General features: G+C 45.9%; 1 protein-coding gene across 7 annotated transcripts in view; it reads right to left on the reverse strand.

The window, feature by feature from the left end:
- The window catches only part of LOC119187166 (uncharacterized), a 395,971-nt gene that overhangs the window by 74,660 nt on the left and 304,618 nt on the right, over positions 1-16,693 (reverse strand). For all 7 annotated transcript variants that reach the window (XM_075871836.1, XM_075871840.1, XM_075871838.1 and 4 more), the window contains one exon: positions 5,327-5,401. In XM_075871836.1, coding sequence (XP_075727951.1) covers positions 5,327-5,401 — 75 coding nt within the window. The remainder of the gene's footprint in view (positions 1-5,326; positions 5,402-16,693) is intronic.

The following is a 16,693-nucleotide window of genomic DNA, read 5'->3' on the forward strand; positions in this document are numbered from 1 at the left end:
ACACGTTTGCAGTCAACTACCACGACTAAATTTCATGTGCGTTCTAATATTACTAATGCACTAAACATATGATTACCTTTTTGAGATTATGGTGCTTGTAGGATATTGACTACCGAAGATGATTCATTAAATGATGCAATAAATTTGCCTTATTTATTATTATCACCTTGAATGCGCATTTTCACGAAAAACATCAATGCCCATTTCCTACAACTGCTGCATGTGCAATTGTACCAAGTTCTACAGTTTTAAGGAAATGAATTATTATTTAGAGTGTTTGGGCGGAAACAAAGAGGAATATCCATAGACAACGCGCGACCACTCTCTCCTCATTATAAAAGCCACTTTCTCAGATTGTTGGCTTTCACAGCAGCGAAATATCGATGCGACAACTTGGCTTTTAAGAAAACTAGCATTTCTGTGGAGCAGTGGCTTGTGTCATATTCATCAGAACAAGGTTGAACCATAAACAAGAACATTGAGTTTAAAGGTGGTGCTAAACATCAAGAAGTATTCACCACTTCTAACGTGTCTGGCATGCTACACTATGAAGCGAGTAGAATACAATTGAACTAATGACCCCTTTCATAACAGAGCCGTTTTGTAAAGCATAGTAGCTGAAGCTAATTCACACCCGGAAGGTATTGTAGTGTTTTTGCAACCCCAAACACGTAGGCAAGCTTTTGGTATGTTTCGAGCACCCCGTCTGGGCCATGAGCTAGGTGTTGCTACCGTCAAAAGGACAAAAGCGCACCACTGACTTGGCTATTTGGTCCTTCCAGTGACACAGGCGGCGCCATTTAGCCGTGCTCCGAAGCTGTCACACAGCGATAAAAGAGCGACGCAGTTCGGTCTCTCAGTAGTCATAAACTAATTAGGGAGTTTTAGTGCTGGGTACCCCAGCGGCTTGCGTACGCAGGACGTTGGGGCGGCGGTATTGCGCATGCGCGAAGCCCCAAACAGATGCGTCGCAAGATCGCTGGGGCGATGCGTCTGTGCAGCCATAAACAACCCTGCCACCACTGGCCTCCAATCGGAGATGAGCTGCCGCGGCGCACATGCTGGCGCATCGTGTTACCTTCATGGCGTGCAAAGCCGAGAATGGCCTGAGCCACCACTTGGACTCCTAAGTTTTAAGCGCAAATATTATAGCGGCTAGCCACTATACAAATAGCATGGCACAAAGTCGCGAAATCTCGGACAGCATGGATCGGCCGCCTTGTAAGGTCCACCTTCGCAAGAACTCGCGGTATCCGCACTGTAGATACTCTAGCCGTCGAGTTAAAATAAGCCAAAGTGCAAGCACTTATAGCGATTACACGGTTTCAGCCAGATTTCCAAAGGTGGAATGGCCTAGAACATAGAAACTAAAAATATGCCAGCTCCCGATCAGCTGAATATGTGGCGCCATCTAGCGAGGCCATAGTGAAACAGACAACCACACTTTTGTTATTGCAGAAACATTGTGGATTGTACACCTGGTGCAAAAAACTGCGCAGCAACAATATTACAAATGAGTAACCTTCTTATTCATTTTCACCTCAGAAACATTACGCGTAAGCTAACATGTTCATGACTGTGGTTGCACGAAGTGTCACAAGATGTCGACACTGTCGTTACAGTAACCTTGTATTTTTCACTTTTTTGCGTATACCAAGATACTGTACACAATAAAAAGTGTCCTGATCACTATGTATGTTTAATTTAACATTTTAAATCATAAAATACCTAAATAATACTTACGCGACAAGACGCTATGGCGCTGCGAGTGCGTGTGACCTTCGTGCGGCTTGCGTTTGCGTACGTGCCACCGTGGCGCCAACTAAAAGGCACTCCGGTTGAGTATGGGTTATGCACGCAACGCCGCGCACTCCCAAGCCCGCAACGCCCCAAGAGAATGCGTACCCAGCACTAAAACTCCCTATAAACGCGTCTTCATGCTTTACGACGCTGACGGAAACGCTTGCGGCATCACCATCTCGTCCGCCATATCGACCTTCCGTTGCGCCACCTATAGTCGCTGTAATGATCGATTCTAAAAGGCCAGCGTAGTCTCTTATTTGCGTTTTTTTTTATTTTTAAGGCTTGAGACCAATGACCATAAAAATTAGCAGTGCTTTAGCTCGGCTATGCCAAAGTATATGTAGCGTGAGCAACGGATGGATGGACGGATGAACGAATTAACCTCGAATGAATGGACGTACGAACGAACCACTGAAAGACGGGCGGATGACCACAGATGCACAGACGGACAGACGGCCACGGATGGACGCACGTACTGATGGACGAACCACGGACGGACAAACGAAATACGGGTGGACGGATGGTTGAACGGAGTAGCCAGCGACCGACTACACGCCAGCTTACCAGTGACACATCACAAGAAGATCTTCCAGGCCATTGGTGAACCAGCTCTGTACCGTCTGAACTCACTGCTCTTCGCGCTTGAGCAGAACTGCTCCCCTTAAAAAAACGCGAAGCTTCTCAACCTCACTAAGAGAAGCTCACGTTACAAAAACAAAACATCACCTAATCGTACGCTGTCGGAAACACGTTCCTTGCGAACGCTTAAAAAATCATTCATTGAGACACTAGTAAAATAGACAAGAGAGCATAATTGGTGGGATGAAGACACGTGTATACTCGAGGTCGCATTGAGAGGGAGCGAGAGAATGAGAGCGAAACTTTAAGGGGAGAAAGGAAATGGGGATCTTGGAGTTAATTTGGTTTGAACCCTATGTTCAAGGCTCCGCTAGCCTTAGCCGCGCACTGGACTTGATCCAAGAGTGCGAGCCTTACATGTAATAGCCTATGGGACACAGTGCCGAATGCATTTTGAAAATCTCTGAGGATCGCTTCAGCCCGACTATTCTTTTCAATTGCCCCGCCGCGGTGGTCTAGTGGCTAAGGTACTCGGCTGCTGGCCCGCAGGTCGCGGGTTCGATTCCCGGCAGTGGCGGCTGCATTTCTGATGGAGGCGGAAATGTTGTAGGCTCGTGTGCTCAGATTTTGGTGCACGTTAAAGAACCCCAGGTGGTCGAAATTTTCGGAGCCCTCCACTACGGCTTCCCTCATAATCATATGGTGGTTTTGGGACGTTAAACCCCACAAATAAATCAAATCATATTCTTTTCAATGTTTTGGATACGTATTTGTTTGAGTGTTACAGGACTAACCTTGTAGAAAACCACGCTGGAACGTAGTAAAAAAGCGTCTGGATGAAAGAATTCAAATATGTTGGTATGCAGAATGTGTTAAAATATTTTAAACATATTGGTAATAACGATATCGGCCTTTAATTTTCTCTCAGCTTTTTATCTCCAGATTTGAAAACGGGTGCAACATTTTCCGCTTCCCTATCCCGGAGAATAAGAGTAGTTCCAAAAGAGAGGTTATAGATATACGGAGCAATGATTTCATGACCCTGTTTGAGGACTGCTGGACACTCTTATTGAGTCCATCAGGTCCAATGAGTTTGCTGCGTCTAAAAGACAGAATAATGTATCAACGCCACTAACAACAATATTAATGTATGGCATGACGTTGTTTTGAGCGGTGTTGTTTAGAATCGATGTCTGGCCCCGCCGCGGTGGTCTAGTGGCTAAGGTACTCGGCTGCTGACCCGCATGTCGCGGGTTCGATTCCCGGCTGCGGCGGCTGCATTTCCGGTGGAGGCGGAAATGTTGTAGGCCCGTGTACTCAGATTTGGGTGCACGTTAAAGAACCCCAGGTGGTCAAAATTTCCGGAGCCCTCCACTACGGCGTCTCTCATAATCAAATGGTGGTTTTGGGACGTTAAACCCCACAAATCAATCAATAAATCAATCAAATCAATTAGAATCGATGTCTGCTCAGTAGTTTCATGAGAAAAGACTGTGTAAATACTGAATAAAGCATTCCGCCTCTGGTAAACTACCATCATGATTTTGCTTTCGTGAGTCAATGCTGGTATAAATATATGTTCTTTTCGGTGCAGCTGTACGTGTTTTCAGGATAACATTGAGCTTACTGTTCGGTCACTGTCTACAAAAAAAAAATTATCGTTCACAGATTTACCTGTTAGTTTAAATAAAATGTTTATTCCTTCCTTTCTGCATTTATTTCAATTTCTAGCAAGTATCAGTTTATTAAGACGGTACATTTAGTGTCATATCTTTATTATACGTGTAAAATAAATGAAACGGCGTCAATTGCCAACAACGGCGCATTCTTTTATAACTCGGGCCACCTAAAAATTGAGCAGTACAACAAAATTTCTATATTTTGACGCATAGGCGTTAAGCGAATGTCGCTTCCTTGACGTAGCTCTCGGTGTACGTGTATACCCGGCATGGACTCAACACGCACGATACATTGGGCAGCGCCGTAGCGTTAAAAAGTTCGTTTTTAAGAAGTTCTGACGTCGACGTTTTTGGAAGTGGGCGGAAAATCAGCGTTTTCCATGAGCTAGGATCAGACATAGAAATAAATAAATGAATAATTAAAAAAAAGACTTCAAGTGGGAATTATTCACGGGTCTTCTGCATGACAAGCAGGTAGGTGCTCTACAACAAGGTGACGCCAATGCTTACAAATGCGAAAAAAATTAAATCTATATACGTACACCGTATAATTCGAGGTGTCTCCTTGAGCATGTAATGCTGTGTGGCTAACGCGAAAGGTCGTGCCAGGTGCCAAGACGGTGAACTGTGCTCCGAGTGAGGGGATTAATGGCCCGCCCGTTGTGAATCGCTCAGACACATTTGATCACCCTCATCAGCAAAAAAAAAATTAAGCCGGTTAGCAGTTGCATATACTTCCGTGTCTCCTTAGGGACGTGCAGTGCGTATTTCGTTGATTTGGAAACAAGAAGAGTAAGTGGTAGTGGGCTTTTTGCTGCTGTACTTGCAGTACACATTCGAGCATAGTTTCAAACAGCCAGTGTTACTCGAACGGTTTTTTCTTTGTGGCATATTGTGATGCCCACCAACGGAGAAGTGAGGTTATCCAATAATAAGGCATTGCAAACAGGGTCCGCTGACGCTATGCCTTTCTACTTTTGAGGCGAAAGTGAAGCATGCTTTATTTCTTGAACAAGTGCAAACCGTGCATGACCACACCAGATTGTGTCTACTTTTTATAACCTTGTGTGCAGCTTGTTATTGATATAAGATGAAGCCCCTGCGAAGGACTGCAAGAACTACTTCAGCTCAGAAAATTGTTCACGTCAGATGACATACCCCTAGTTTGTCTCGTGCTTGTAAATATGGGATTCAGTGTTGGCGAAGTTTGAATGAACAAGGTCCTCAGCAGCCATATTTTCTGCACCTAATATGAAAGAACTTACTTGTCAGAAGGGTTATCGGGGCCCGTGTCGTGACATCGTTCTTCGGCGCAGTTTTCGAGGATGACTTGCAGAGTTCTGAAAACAAGAAGAAAAATAAATGCAAGAATCCCTATCAGCGCATACGGAAAGTTTGGGAGAAGTTATGACTGACACCATCGTCATAGGAGTCGCTATAACACCAAAGCAAAGCGTGTCGTCACAAAATCAGTCAATTTGATATAGTGCTCTGAGGTATCACAGATTTCAGGATGTCTAATATTGTTTAGCAGGCATAATATGCCTTGATGTGGGCCCAACATTGTTTAGCAATGAAAGGAAAGCTATGGTGAAGGAGCTTCTTCACAAGTGTTCTGGCACAAAGTATGGTTTGGCACGTGTCTCGTACCACTATTGGAAGTTATGGCTTCGCGCAATCAGCGTTTCGTTTCTACAAAGACGCCGCATAGCGTTTGAAATCACGTAAAATGCGGGATTTTTTTCACGCGTCTAAAAATGACAGGTTGCTTCGTATGAAGTGAAATATAAATAATATTTTGTGAAATCAGACTAGACGAGACTATTCGCAAGTGTATTGACAACGATCAAAACTGAGCACAGCCCGCACAGCCAGCGACCTACGTTTTCATGTCTATGTGCTGCGTTCTCTCTCAATAGGCAGCATGTAGAAAATAAAAGAGTAACTTTAAAATCTCACGTAGAATGTACGCACGCCATTGTAGAGCTACTGTTGAGGTGTCGCACCTGATGCAGACAGTTACGGGGTTCAATTTTCTGATCTTTTTTCTTGAAGAACCACGTAAAAACTAGATTCAACGGGAGTAAGGTACTTGTGATTTGCCTCTGAAGCCTTCGCTTCACTGCCGAGAAAAGTTGCCCGCGAGTATGGTGGCAGATGTCCACCCTGACGACTAACGCTCATGATGATTTGTTTAGCCCTTGTGACAGCTGAAGTAGTTAATCTATACCTAATCACCTCATACGATCACATTGTTTCCTAAAAATAACTAGAGGGATCTCGGATGCTGCGATTGTTCAGCAATCATGCAAATGATGGGTAGTATATGAATTTGCCTAGCCCTCGTGCTTTCGGGCATCAAACGCACTCGTCGTTCAGCTTATTTCGGTGGTTTGGTTTAGTTGAAAATAAAAAACTAAGCATTTTTCTTTTTGTTTTGCCACTCGATTTGAGTTGGTGGCTGTAAAAAGTTAAAGCAATGAAGCGTAACTACCATACATTGCTGATCGTTGTCTCTTGACAAAGCAGCTCCAAGCTATGCGAATCCAAACGTAGCCGAAAACAGGAATACTAGACAAATCCGTGCTAAATTTCCCATGCTCGCTGAAGCGCCGAGTGTCGTAGCTCCCATGGGCATTAACGCCAGATGAAATGCAAAGACTACATCAACAAGTAAATGATAAGCACCGATACGTGATGCGCATCACTTTAAACCATTCTGAAACGCAAATGCAAACGCTTGTGCGCATTGTTCCTTTTCTCTAGCAGTGCCATCCTGGCCTGGTCGCTAATTCTCACAGTGTGAGCAGGGAACGCAGCCCGAGAGCCACGCGAACGTCAGAAAGCTATTCTTTGATATATATGTATGCAATTACCAGGGATTCCACTGAAGGTATCACCCCGCGCTGTGTTAAAGCATTGACGAAAGTAAACTTGTTGGGGCGAAGCTTCTTATTGTCGAGCCTTGTCCCCTCCATCGGCTTCACATAGTGCTTTTTGCCCACTAGAGGTGCTCCCGGTGCGTAATCTCTCACTTCGACAGCAAAAACAATGAAGTGCAAGTTCACGGCACGTGCCATCGGTTTGAGTCGAGACCACTAGGGAGCAGGGCTGTGGTGCACTCCCGGTGCGAGTTCTCTCTTCGACAGCGATGAAAATGAAGTCAAGACAAAAAAAAACTGCATGCGTACCTGAGGGCTCGCAAAGCGGCTGCAGCAAGGCAACGGAGTCAAGCGGATTCATAGTTGCGACCTCACGAATCTGCAGGGAAACTACAGCGCGGACAAGCGGACCCAGAGGCGGGGAGAGTGCTCGGAGCGGCTGCAAAATGCGGAAAGCGATGGCTACTTCAGGCTGTTGGCATTGATTCGTGGTTTAGGCGAAATTTTCTTGGCCGAGTTTCGGGTACAGCTGTAAATCTAGCTGCGATTCTTAGTGGTGGGACAATAATTGATGAATATTGCTAACATTCAGAAAGAACGCACCCGCGGCAATGCCGTTGCCGTGCTGCAGCGAGAGTTTAGTGCCGATAATGAAGCTCACTGTGAGTACATGCTTTACTCTACTTTAAACGTTTCTTTGTCGGTAGGAAAGCCCGGCAATACGAGTTGGCTACTGTTACGTAACTACCCAAATTTGATATCTTACGCGCTTTGAGCCGCGCAAACAAACACCCCAAGAAGGTTATAACCATTCCCTCTGGTTGGTTCAAAGCGAATAAGTGATCCTCGCGCTTTGTGCAGTCATCGTCATTCCCTTTATGCATATGCGAAGGGTCTTTTTTTCGGGGGGGGGGGGAGGAGGGGAGTTGCAACGCGCCGCATGTGATGGTTGTTACAAAGATGCGTTGCCCTAAGCTAGCAAGGAGTCTATGAATTACTTTACTTTACCTCGTCCAGACGCCGCCTCCACCCCACCAACCTGAAGCACGGTAAAAGTGTGAGAGATAAAAGACGCGCTCGTGCAGCTTCTATTATGTGTGTTACGTGGTTATAGTGGGCTAAACGCCCACCAGCAACAGTCGCAGACCGAGAGGTCACGGGTGCGGCTCCTGTCAACAGATACATTTCCCTCTAGCTTTTCTGCCGCGTGGTTGAGTTCATTTTGATGACGTATTTCCGTGACGGAAATCGGACTCAGAAGCTATGGTAGACCCCGATATAAAACACGTTTGAGTTAAAAGCATGAATTTAAATATAACTTCAACGTGCTGTGTAACAGATGAACTCTGAAAATTAGATGATGTATCGCTACTGAGCTGCGGTTTGATATAATGACTGCTTACAATGCAGGACCCGTGAGGTTGCGCATTGAAAATGCTTCTATGTATTTTGAAAAAAAAATCTTAGCATTTTCATCTATTTATTTGAATTACCCTCAGTGTCAAAGGCTGTATAGAAGGAAGAGGAGTACTTAGAAAAAAGAAACATATTACGGGATACGTTCAGAAATTTCGGTGTTATCTAAAACATCAAGTGAACGCGCATTCTTCAAATAAATCACAGCATATCCACAAAGTGAATGATGGCGAGTGAGTGAAGCTCCGGGGATCATAAAGCATAGTATTTTCTTTCTTTCTTTCTTCCTTTTTTTTCTTTTTTCTTCCTTCCTTCCTTACTTTCTTTCTTTCATTCTTTCCCTCTTTCTTTCCTTCTTCCTTCATTTTTTTTCTATTGTTCGTCTTTTATTTATTTATTTCTTTCATAACGATGTGCACTCTATGACCATGAATGAGGGAGACAGCCGGGTGCGAGCGCGTTTTATAGCGCTTCGGCCGCCGCAGCAAAAGAAACAGCATGCCACGAGCGCACCCGCGATCATCATTCTGCTCCTTTACACTACGACCGGTGAGCTCACGGCTGGCGCTCCCAGCACGTGCAAGCCAAGACAAGGAGGGGGATGGAAGCAACAAAAGGGAGAAGAAAGGGAGGTTAACCAGAAAGACATCCGGTGGGCTACCCTACACAGGTGGATGAGGGAAGGGGACACGAAAAATAAGAATGAGGAAAGAGAACGGAAAGAAAGAGGAGAGACTGACAGTAATTTCGCAGCAGCGTGTAGAACTCCACCGCACGTCAGAGGCGTTTACACAAACCCGTCCTTCTCAAGAAACACAAGAGGGCTTTCACTGTCTTGTGGGTGGTTCAGGGATGTGAACGCTGCTGTAGTTGCACTTGCACAGAAAGAGGCCGATCATCCAGTCGCCGAATTGCCTTGGCAAGTACTGGTCGGTCTGGGGCAAATTGAAGACAGTGGCACAGCAGGTGTTCGATATTTTCATCGGTGCCACAAACATCGCATGCCGCACTCTCAGTCATTCCGATTAAGGTGGTATAAGCTTTCGTGAAAGCAACTTCCAGTCAAAGACGATAGAGAAGCGAAGCTTGACGTCGATGTAGGCCGGGTGGAGGCCGGAGTTGTAGTGAAGGGTCAAGCTCGTGTAGTCTTGTACGTCGTATGCTTGGTGTGTTCCACTCAGTGTGAGACTGCGGGCCAGTTGACGAATCTGCCTTACCGCGTCCGCTCTTGAAAGCGGAATCGGAATGTTGTTTGCTTCTTCATCTGACGTACGAGCAGCTTGAGCTGCCGAATCATTTCCGCTTATACCACAATGCCCAGGTAACCATTGAAAGACGATGTCATGGCCTTTCTATATTAAGAGGTGGTGAAGTTTCACGGTTTAGTAGGTCAACTGGTCGTGGCATCTACGTTGGAGAACTGATTGATTGATATGTGAGTTTTAACGTCCCAAAACCACCATATTATTATGAGAGACGCCGGAGTGGAGGACTCCAGAAAGTTTGACCACCTGGAGTACTTTAACATGCACCCAAATCTGAGTGCACGGGCCTACAACATTTCCGCCTTCATCAGAAATGCAGCCACCGCAGCCGGTATTCGATCCCGCGACCTGCGGGTCAGAAGCCGAGTACCTTAGCCACTAGACCACCGCGGCGGGACTGAGTCGGAGAACTGCCCGCAAGCACTTTAACGCTCGTTTTGAGTGAGAAAACACGGCCCATTTACTTGGTCTTTCTGCAGAACTGATGAGTTCCAGTGCACTACGCAGAGCCTCGAGGTCCGCCGTCGTGGAAGTCGTTGCATGTGAAGCCTAAAACCACCGAGTTACCCTTTGTGATGGTATAACCACTGCTTCACCTGAACTGGGTGGCGTAGTCGAGCCATTCGTGTAAATCTGCACGTGGTTACTGTAGTTTTGTCCCAGTTGGAACAGACTCAGTTGCTTTAGGGCATGTGTCGGTAAGTCCGATTTTCTCCGCATTCCTGGAATCATTCAGTAAACTCACGGCCTGCTCAGCTCTAAGGAGGAAGCAGTGGCTTTTATGCAGGTGTGTACACCTCAGTAAATGATGAGCCATGCTTTCAAACAGTGGCACCGTATGTCGTGCGGGGCCTTTCAGCAGCGAGGCTCGCCAGGTGGTGGGAAGGGGTCCTGAGATAATGTCTGCGGTTCATGCACATTGTCTTGGTAATAATATGCGTCTTGATTGAGTGATCTTGAGCAACGACAATGGTTTCAGCCGTTGAAGCACCTCTGGTTAATCCAAGGCATATCCTAAGTGCCTTGGGCTTGAATGCTCTGAATTGTGCGCAGGTTGGTCTTGGCGGTCTTAGATATTGCAGGCAAGCTGTACTGCGAGAATTCGATAATTAGCACTCTGTAAAGTTGTAGCATGAATGGTATGGGCACTCTCTATTTCTTCCCTGCTAGGAATTTGAATATGTGGCATGTTGCGATCAGCCGATTTGTCACAAAGTTACCGTGTGGAGTCCACGACAGGTTTCTATCTATTATGACTCCCAAGAACCTGTGGCTTCTCCTGAACGATATACGTTCTCCGTTAATCAATATGCTGTAAGCAGACATCGGTTTTCACGTGAACGCTACAACTTCACAATTTCCGCAGGACACGTCAAGACCTTGTTTACGAAGGTAGCATGACGTCGTTGTAGCAGTCTTCTGAAGGCGGGCGTGATGCTGAAGCCTTGTGACACCTTATGTTCAAATGCACATGTCCTCAGCGTAGATAGAAAGTTCTACAGTGCTTGATAGGTGCTCGACAAGTAAAATGAGGGTTAGATTGAAAAGTGTAGGGCTCAGCACTCCTTCCTGGGGGACTCCTCGGTGGTTGTAATAATCAGGTGTTGGGCCATTCACTGTCATCAAATAGAATGATATCAGCTGTAAGTAGCTGTACACCCACATATATATCTTGCCACCAAGACCTACTGTTTCCAAGACACTAAGGATGGCTTCATGGGTGACATTGTTGTAAGCCCCCTTAACTTCTAGAAACAGGGTGGCACACAGTCTCTTACAGGCTTTCTGGTGTTCGACATAGGTCACCATGATGAAACAAGCACACACACTCAGAGAGGACACAGACAAGCGCTTGTCTGTGTCCTCTCTGAGTTGTGTACTTTAGCGCTTGTTTTATCATGAACCTCTACCAACACTTCCAACTGGCTGTCTTTATATATGTCACCAGATCAGCAACGTTGTCGATTAACGAATCACCACGCCTGAATCCGGTCATGGATACGGAATATATTTCGTAGTGCTCTAAATGCCACTCCATTCGTGTTATAATCATTCTTTCCATTGTTTTAACCACACAACAAGCAAACGAGATAGGACGATATGAGGCAATATTCACAGAAGATTTACCAGCTTTTAGAAGTAGAATAAGGCGACTTGACTTGCATGCTTGGAAAACCGTACCAGTTTTCTAGGAGTCGTTGTATAGGTGTGAAAGTGCTTTCCGAGCTTCGTCTCCAAGATTACAAAGGGCACGGTACGTGATGCCGTCGGGTTCGTGTGCTGAAGAACGTCTGCACAGTGCCAGTGCCGCTTGAAGCTCATCCATGGAAAACTGGCATTCCATACGGGGATCACGTGAGGGCGCTGGGTTGTCAAGTGTTTCCATTCTTGTTTCCGTGAAATTAGACTCACCGGCAATTCTTCTGCAGAAGAATTCTGCGAAGTCAATCTCTCTGCATCGTAGGTGAAGTGCCCGAGATGTAAACGGGTGTCGCTGACCAAAGGTTGTGCTAAGACCCTGGACATTTCGCCATATCAGTGATATGGGCTTTCGCGAATCCAACGACTCGAAGATGAATGTCCGACGTCGCCAAGCCAATTTATTCATGTGCCGTCACATTTTCTTTTGAATGTGTCTAGCCAGCTTCAAATCACCCATACACTTTGTCCGTCTGTACTTACGTTCTGCACGACGACGTATTGCGCGAAGTTCTTCAAGTGCAATGTCCAAATCGGTGTCCTTGTGACTGGTCAAAAGTGAATGCATGGTATTCTGCAGGACATCCTTTATTGAGTCCTCTGGGTTATACGATAAGCCGTTGGTACTACAGTCTTCCATTAACACTTTGAATTTCGACCAATCGGTGTATTTGAGGTTTCTGGAGGACTTGGAGCTGGTGAAACCTTCTATACACAGGTAAGTTAGGATATAGTTGCTGCCCCACGTTTCCATATCCGAAATCGAGCGCACTTTTTAGGTAAACGACTCAGAACCAACGACTCAGAAACCTGGCAGCTGCTATAGGCTGATCTGCGTAAATATGTAGGGCGTCCATCATTACAAACGCTAAGTTCGTACTCCGAGGAAAAGGACACCAACTTTCTTCTTTTACAGTTGACCCTGGAGCTTACCCGTAGGAAAATGGTGGCCACTAATGTCACCAGTGACCACCCATGGACTTGGAGTACATGTCAGAATACCGCGTAAGCGCTCGCAGTCGAGGTGGCTTGATGAAGATATGTAGGCTCCGAGAATCTTGAAAGTAACCTTACTTTTCATCAAAGTAAGGCACGCATATTGATTTTTTTCATCAGGCGAGACTGTGTGGTGAACGTAAGTGAGGTCGCGGCGCATGAATACAATAACATGCTGCAGTCTGCGTGAGTGGAGGGCATGAAGCACTCATATCCTGAGAGTTTGAGTGAAGCAGACATGTCGAGTTCACCAGGACAAGGGACATCGCAGACAGGCTGTGTTCGCCAGGACAAGGGAGATCGCAAGGACAAGGCTTCACCCTAAGGTGCTTCACCCCGCTAAACGAGAATGAGATAACTTGTCGAAAATCATGATAACAAAATTAGTTGGTTGCACACCAGTAGACTCTGTTTAAAGTTTTATGTATTTGGAAATGAAGAACAATAGACGAGAGTGACATGGAATATTGTTACAGCCTTGTGAGGTGCAGTGCTCATTCACGACATGCGTGCGCTGAGGGTCACAGATTGCTATTCTTCGGTGAGGATTAGGGGAGATATATTCAGGAGAGAGAATACGTTCAAAGAATCTCGGTAATTTGTAGAGTAGGCCACGGCGATCACGTTTTGTCAATATTACAGCCGCTGTGGCAGAGCCTCAATTTCAGAAAACAGTGTCCACTCTCCTTTAACGCCTGACCAATCCCCCTTTCACACGCAGTGACCCAATGTCTTCAATCAGTGACTTGACGTAGCACGCAGCTCGTCGATTGGTCAAAACCAGTAACGATGACGGCCTACGCTGTTCTCTCTTTCTGAAAAAAGCGGGTGGTGAGGCCGCGTGAAAGTTTGAACCCAGCTAAAATCGATGTTCTAACCCACGCAACTTCTTTATTATAGCAAGCTTTAGCTAAATTCTTGCGGCAACATGTTCACAAAGCGAAATTGCACGTATTTCTGTTTATAACAGTTTTTAGACCTCGCGGTTGTTTACTAGTCCTTTCAAGAGACGGGTGTAGGCACGCTTCATTATTTTGCTCCACTCGGTTGGCCTACTGGGCATCGCTGAACTACATTGTGTGGTCTTTACAGATTTGAAGTGATATATTAAGACGGTAACGGTCTTTTTGAATATACCAGCTGACGATTCTTTTTTCCTGCAGCATTCTGTCCTTCTTAGTCACGGCTCTCTACATGTTGCGATGAGTTACCGACAACAGCATTTCAAAGCTGATATTTAGCAAACTATGTCTTTGTGGGTCTGATCATTGGCACTCGTAAACTTACCATTCATAAGTAGATGGCCTGAGCGAGTGCACGGATTGCACCTTGGCCAACATGCTTGCCTTGTGTGCATCCATTGGACACAAAAAAAAATGCAGCTTTTGTTTGCAATTTGCTACGCTCACAAGCAACGCCGCATGACACAGAATCATCTCACTTCTTTCTTCATTGTCACGACCCCAAAGCGTAGCCGATATACCTCTCTTCACTGCACATGAACACTTCTCAATATCCGAGTCGTTATATTGCGCTTGGGAATCTCACCGACTGACTTGCCTCAGGACTAATTCGCCGCAGGGCCGCGCCAAAACTAGATATGACGCTCGACACACATCTGTCGCCATTAGCCTCCGTAAACTTTTTCGAAGAGGACAGTCTTTCTTGGGGTACTTCTACGCAACAATTTTGGTCTGTCTGTTTTTCTCGCGGTCTGTCGACCAACGCGGCTAAACTTCAACCACATCCTCAATGCCCACAAACTTATGGTGTCTGTGTTAATACTTGTGCGATTGTCGATAACAAAATAAATATTGCGCATATCTGATGCATAATAACAACATGTCAATATTGTCAATAACAACACGTCAATAACACAAACGTCTACATTGAGAAGCTCTACATTGCAAGGCGCTTCATAGAACAAGGGCCATGAACAAGCACTCAGCCTCCCGCTAGGGCTGACTTTTAAACAGTCGCATTTCCCCAGATCCCTAGATCGGAGAATAGGTCCATACTGCACTGTCCAATAATGTCTCCACAGCACTCGCGAGGGTCATACTGCTGGCACCACCCATAACAAACACACATACACAACCCAAACACGTGTATGGTCTCGGCAATGATGCCTCCTCCGGCGAATCTTGCTCCCAGCGAACGGGGTGAAACGAGCTTGTCATCTCGCTGCTCAGGCCGACCACTCATGCTTTGTCTACCGGCGGTCGTGGCTAGGCATCTCCGAGGGCAAATGATGCCTGGGCATCTGGTGCCGATTTGAGCGTCGTTGGCCAATCAGTCAGAGACGCACAGCGCGGTAGTTTGATGTCCATCTTCGGTTGAAACTCGGCGTTGTGGCTTTTCCTGGTGCACGAACGCGCCACATGTTGCAACTCCGCGCCGACCTTATTGATAGAAGTGTTCCGTCGAGTAATTGCAGCCACACACCGCCAAGTACATGAAACACACCGCCAAGTACATAAAACAGCAGGTCATCTTCGCGCTGCTCCTTATCTCCACGAAATGAGGCGGCAGCCTTCCTTCCGTTCTGGCGGCCGCGGCATAAGGTTGGCTCGCCAAACGCAACAGCACCCTTTCCGGACGGAAGACTATGGTCTTTCGACGACATTTGCAGTAAAACATGCAGATACGGAGCCATACTTTTTTCTTTTGCTTTTGACGCCTCTGCAAATATGCACGAAAGTGCCGTACAGGTAGAGAGAGAGAAAGAACTTTATTTTGCTGTACAGGTATACCGGACCACGCGTCATATTCAGCCGCTTGAATGACATCATGTCGAAAACGCTAAAATCATCGTTGACAGCCGCAGGTCACGCTGAACCCAACACGTTCGTTCGCATGTTGGCCAGGTGAAGCATTACCTTAATCGCGGCACGTAACTCACTTCAAAAGCTTCTTTAGCATCTGGAGAAGTTGTCACGCTGGGGGAGTTTGCTACAGCCAAGAAGTGGAGGCAGAGGAGTACGCCAGCGTAGAGTAGTTGCTGGCTCAATCGTCCTGCCAATTGCACTCTACTGCACATCTCACAGTTTGCTCACCTTGTAAGCAATTAAATTCCATCGTTACAATGTTTTCACGCTCTCACAACATTAAAGGTGCTTTTACTTGTAAGCTTTTTCTATATTTAGGTGAAAGTGCGTGAGACTTAGGGCAGGGAGGAGGTATGTGGTGTAGGAGCAACGCTTTGCGAGACTCTGCTTGTTCAAGAAAGCACGACATTCTTTAGCGGTGGGGCCGAAAAAGTACTTGTTCACTTTCACGCACAGAGGCGGTCCCTGTGAGTTTAGGGTTTGAAGCAGGCAAGTGTCTGTTTTGGATCAGGTCAGGAGCAGACAAAACAAAATTTCAACTCTCTTGAAGGGGAACATAGCTATACTTTCGTTAAACATTCTCATCAGTGTACATACAGGAAACGCTGCTGAAATAAATAATTTAAAGGTCTAATCCCGAAAGAGTGTCACATTCCGGCTTCACCGTAAAATAAAAGACGTGCGTTGAAGTGAAGCACTATTGTTCCGGCAATCATGACACATACAGGTTCTGCGAACGACAGGTATAAGGTTACTCTAAAGAGCAAAAAATGCAAAAAAAACAAAAGATGAATAAAACTCGTTGCAAATGAGAATACATGGTTTCGAATTACCTGCGTATATAGTGCATGCAGTAACCGCGAGGACATACAATAGTTAATGCTTTATCGCAATCAATAATTGTCAGAGGCGTGAGCTCCGATTGACATTAAACAGAGTGTAGCGCACTTGAAACAATAGCGTGATCCAATCATGCATGCGCAGTATACACTAAAGGACTTGTCACTTTCTCCGAACGCCAGCTGTTTTTCCTCTACAGGGGGTCC

The sequence above is a fragment of the Rhipicephalus microplus genome, chromosome 8 (genome assembly GCF_043290135.1).
Source record: "Rhipicephalus microplus isolate Deutch F79 chromosome 8, USDA_Rmic, whole genome shotgun sequence".
NCBI classification, from domain to species: domain Eukaryota; kingdom Metazoa; phylum Arthropoda; class Arachnida; order Ixodida; family Ixodidae; genus Rhipicephalus; species Rhipicephalus microplus.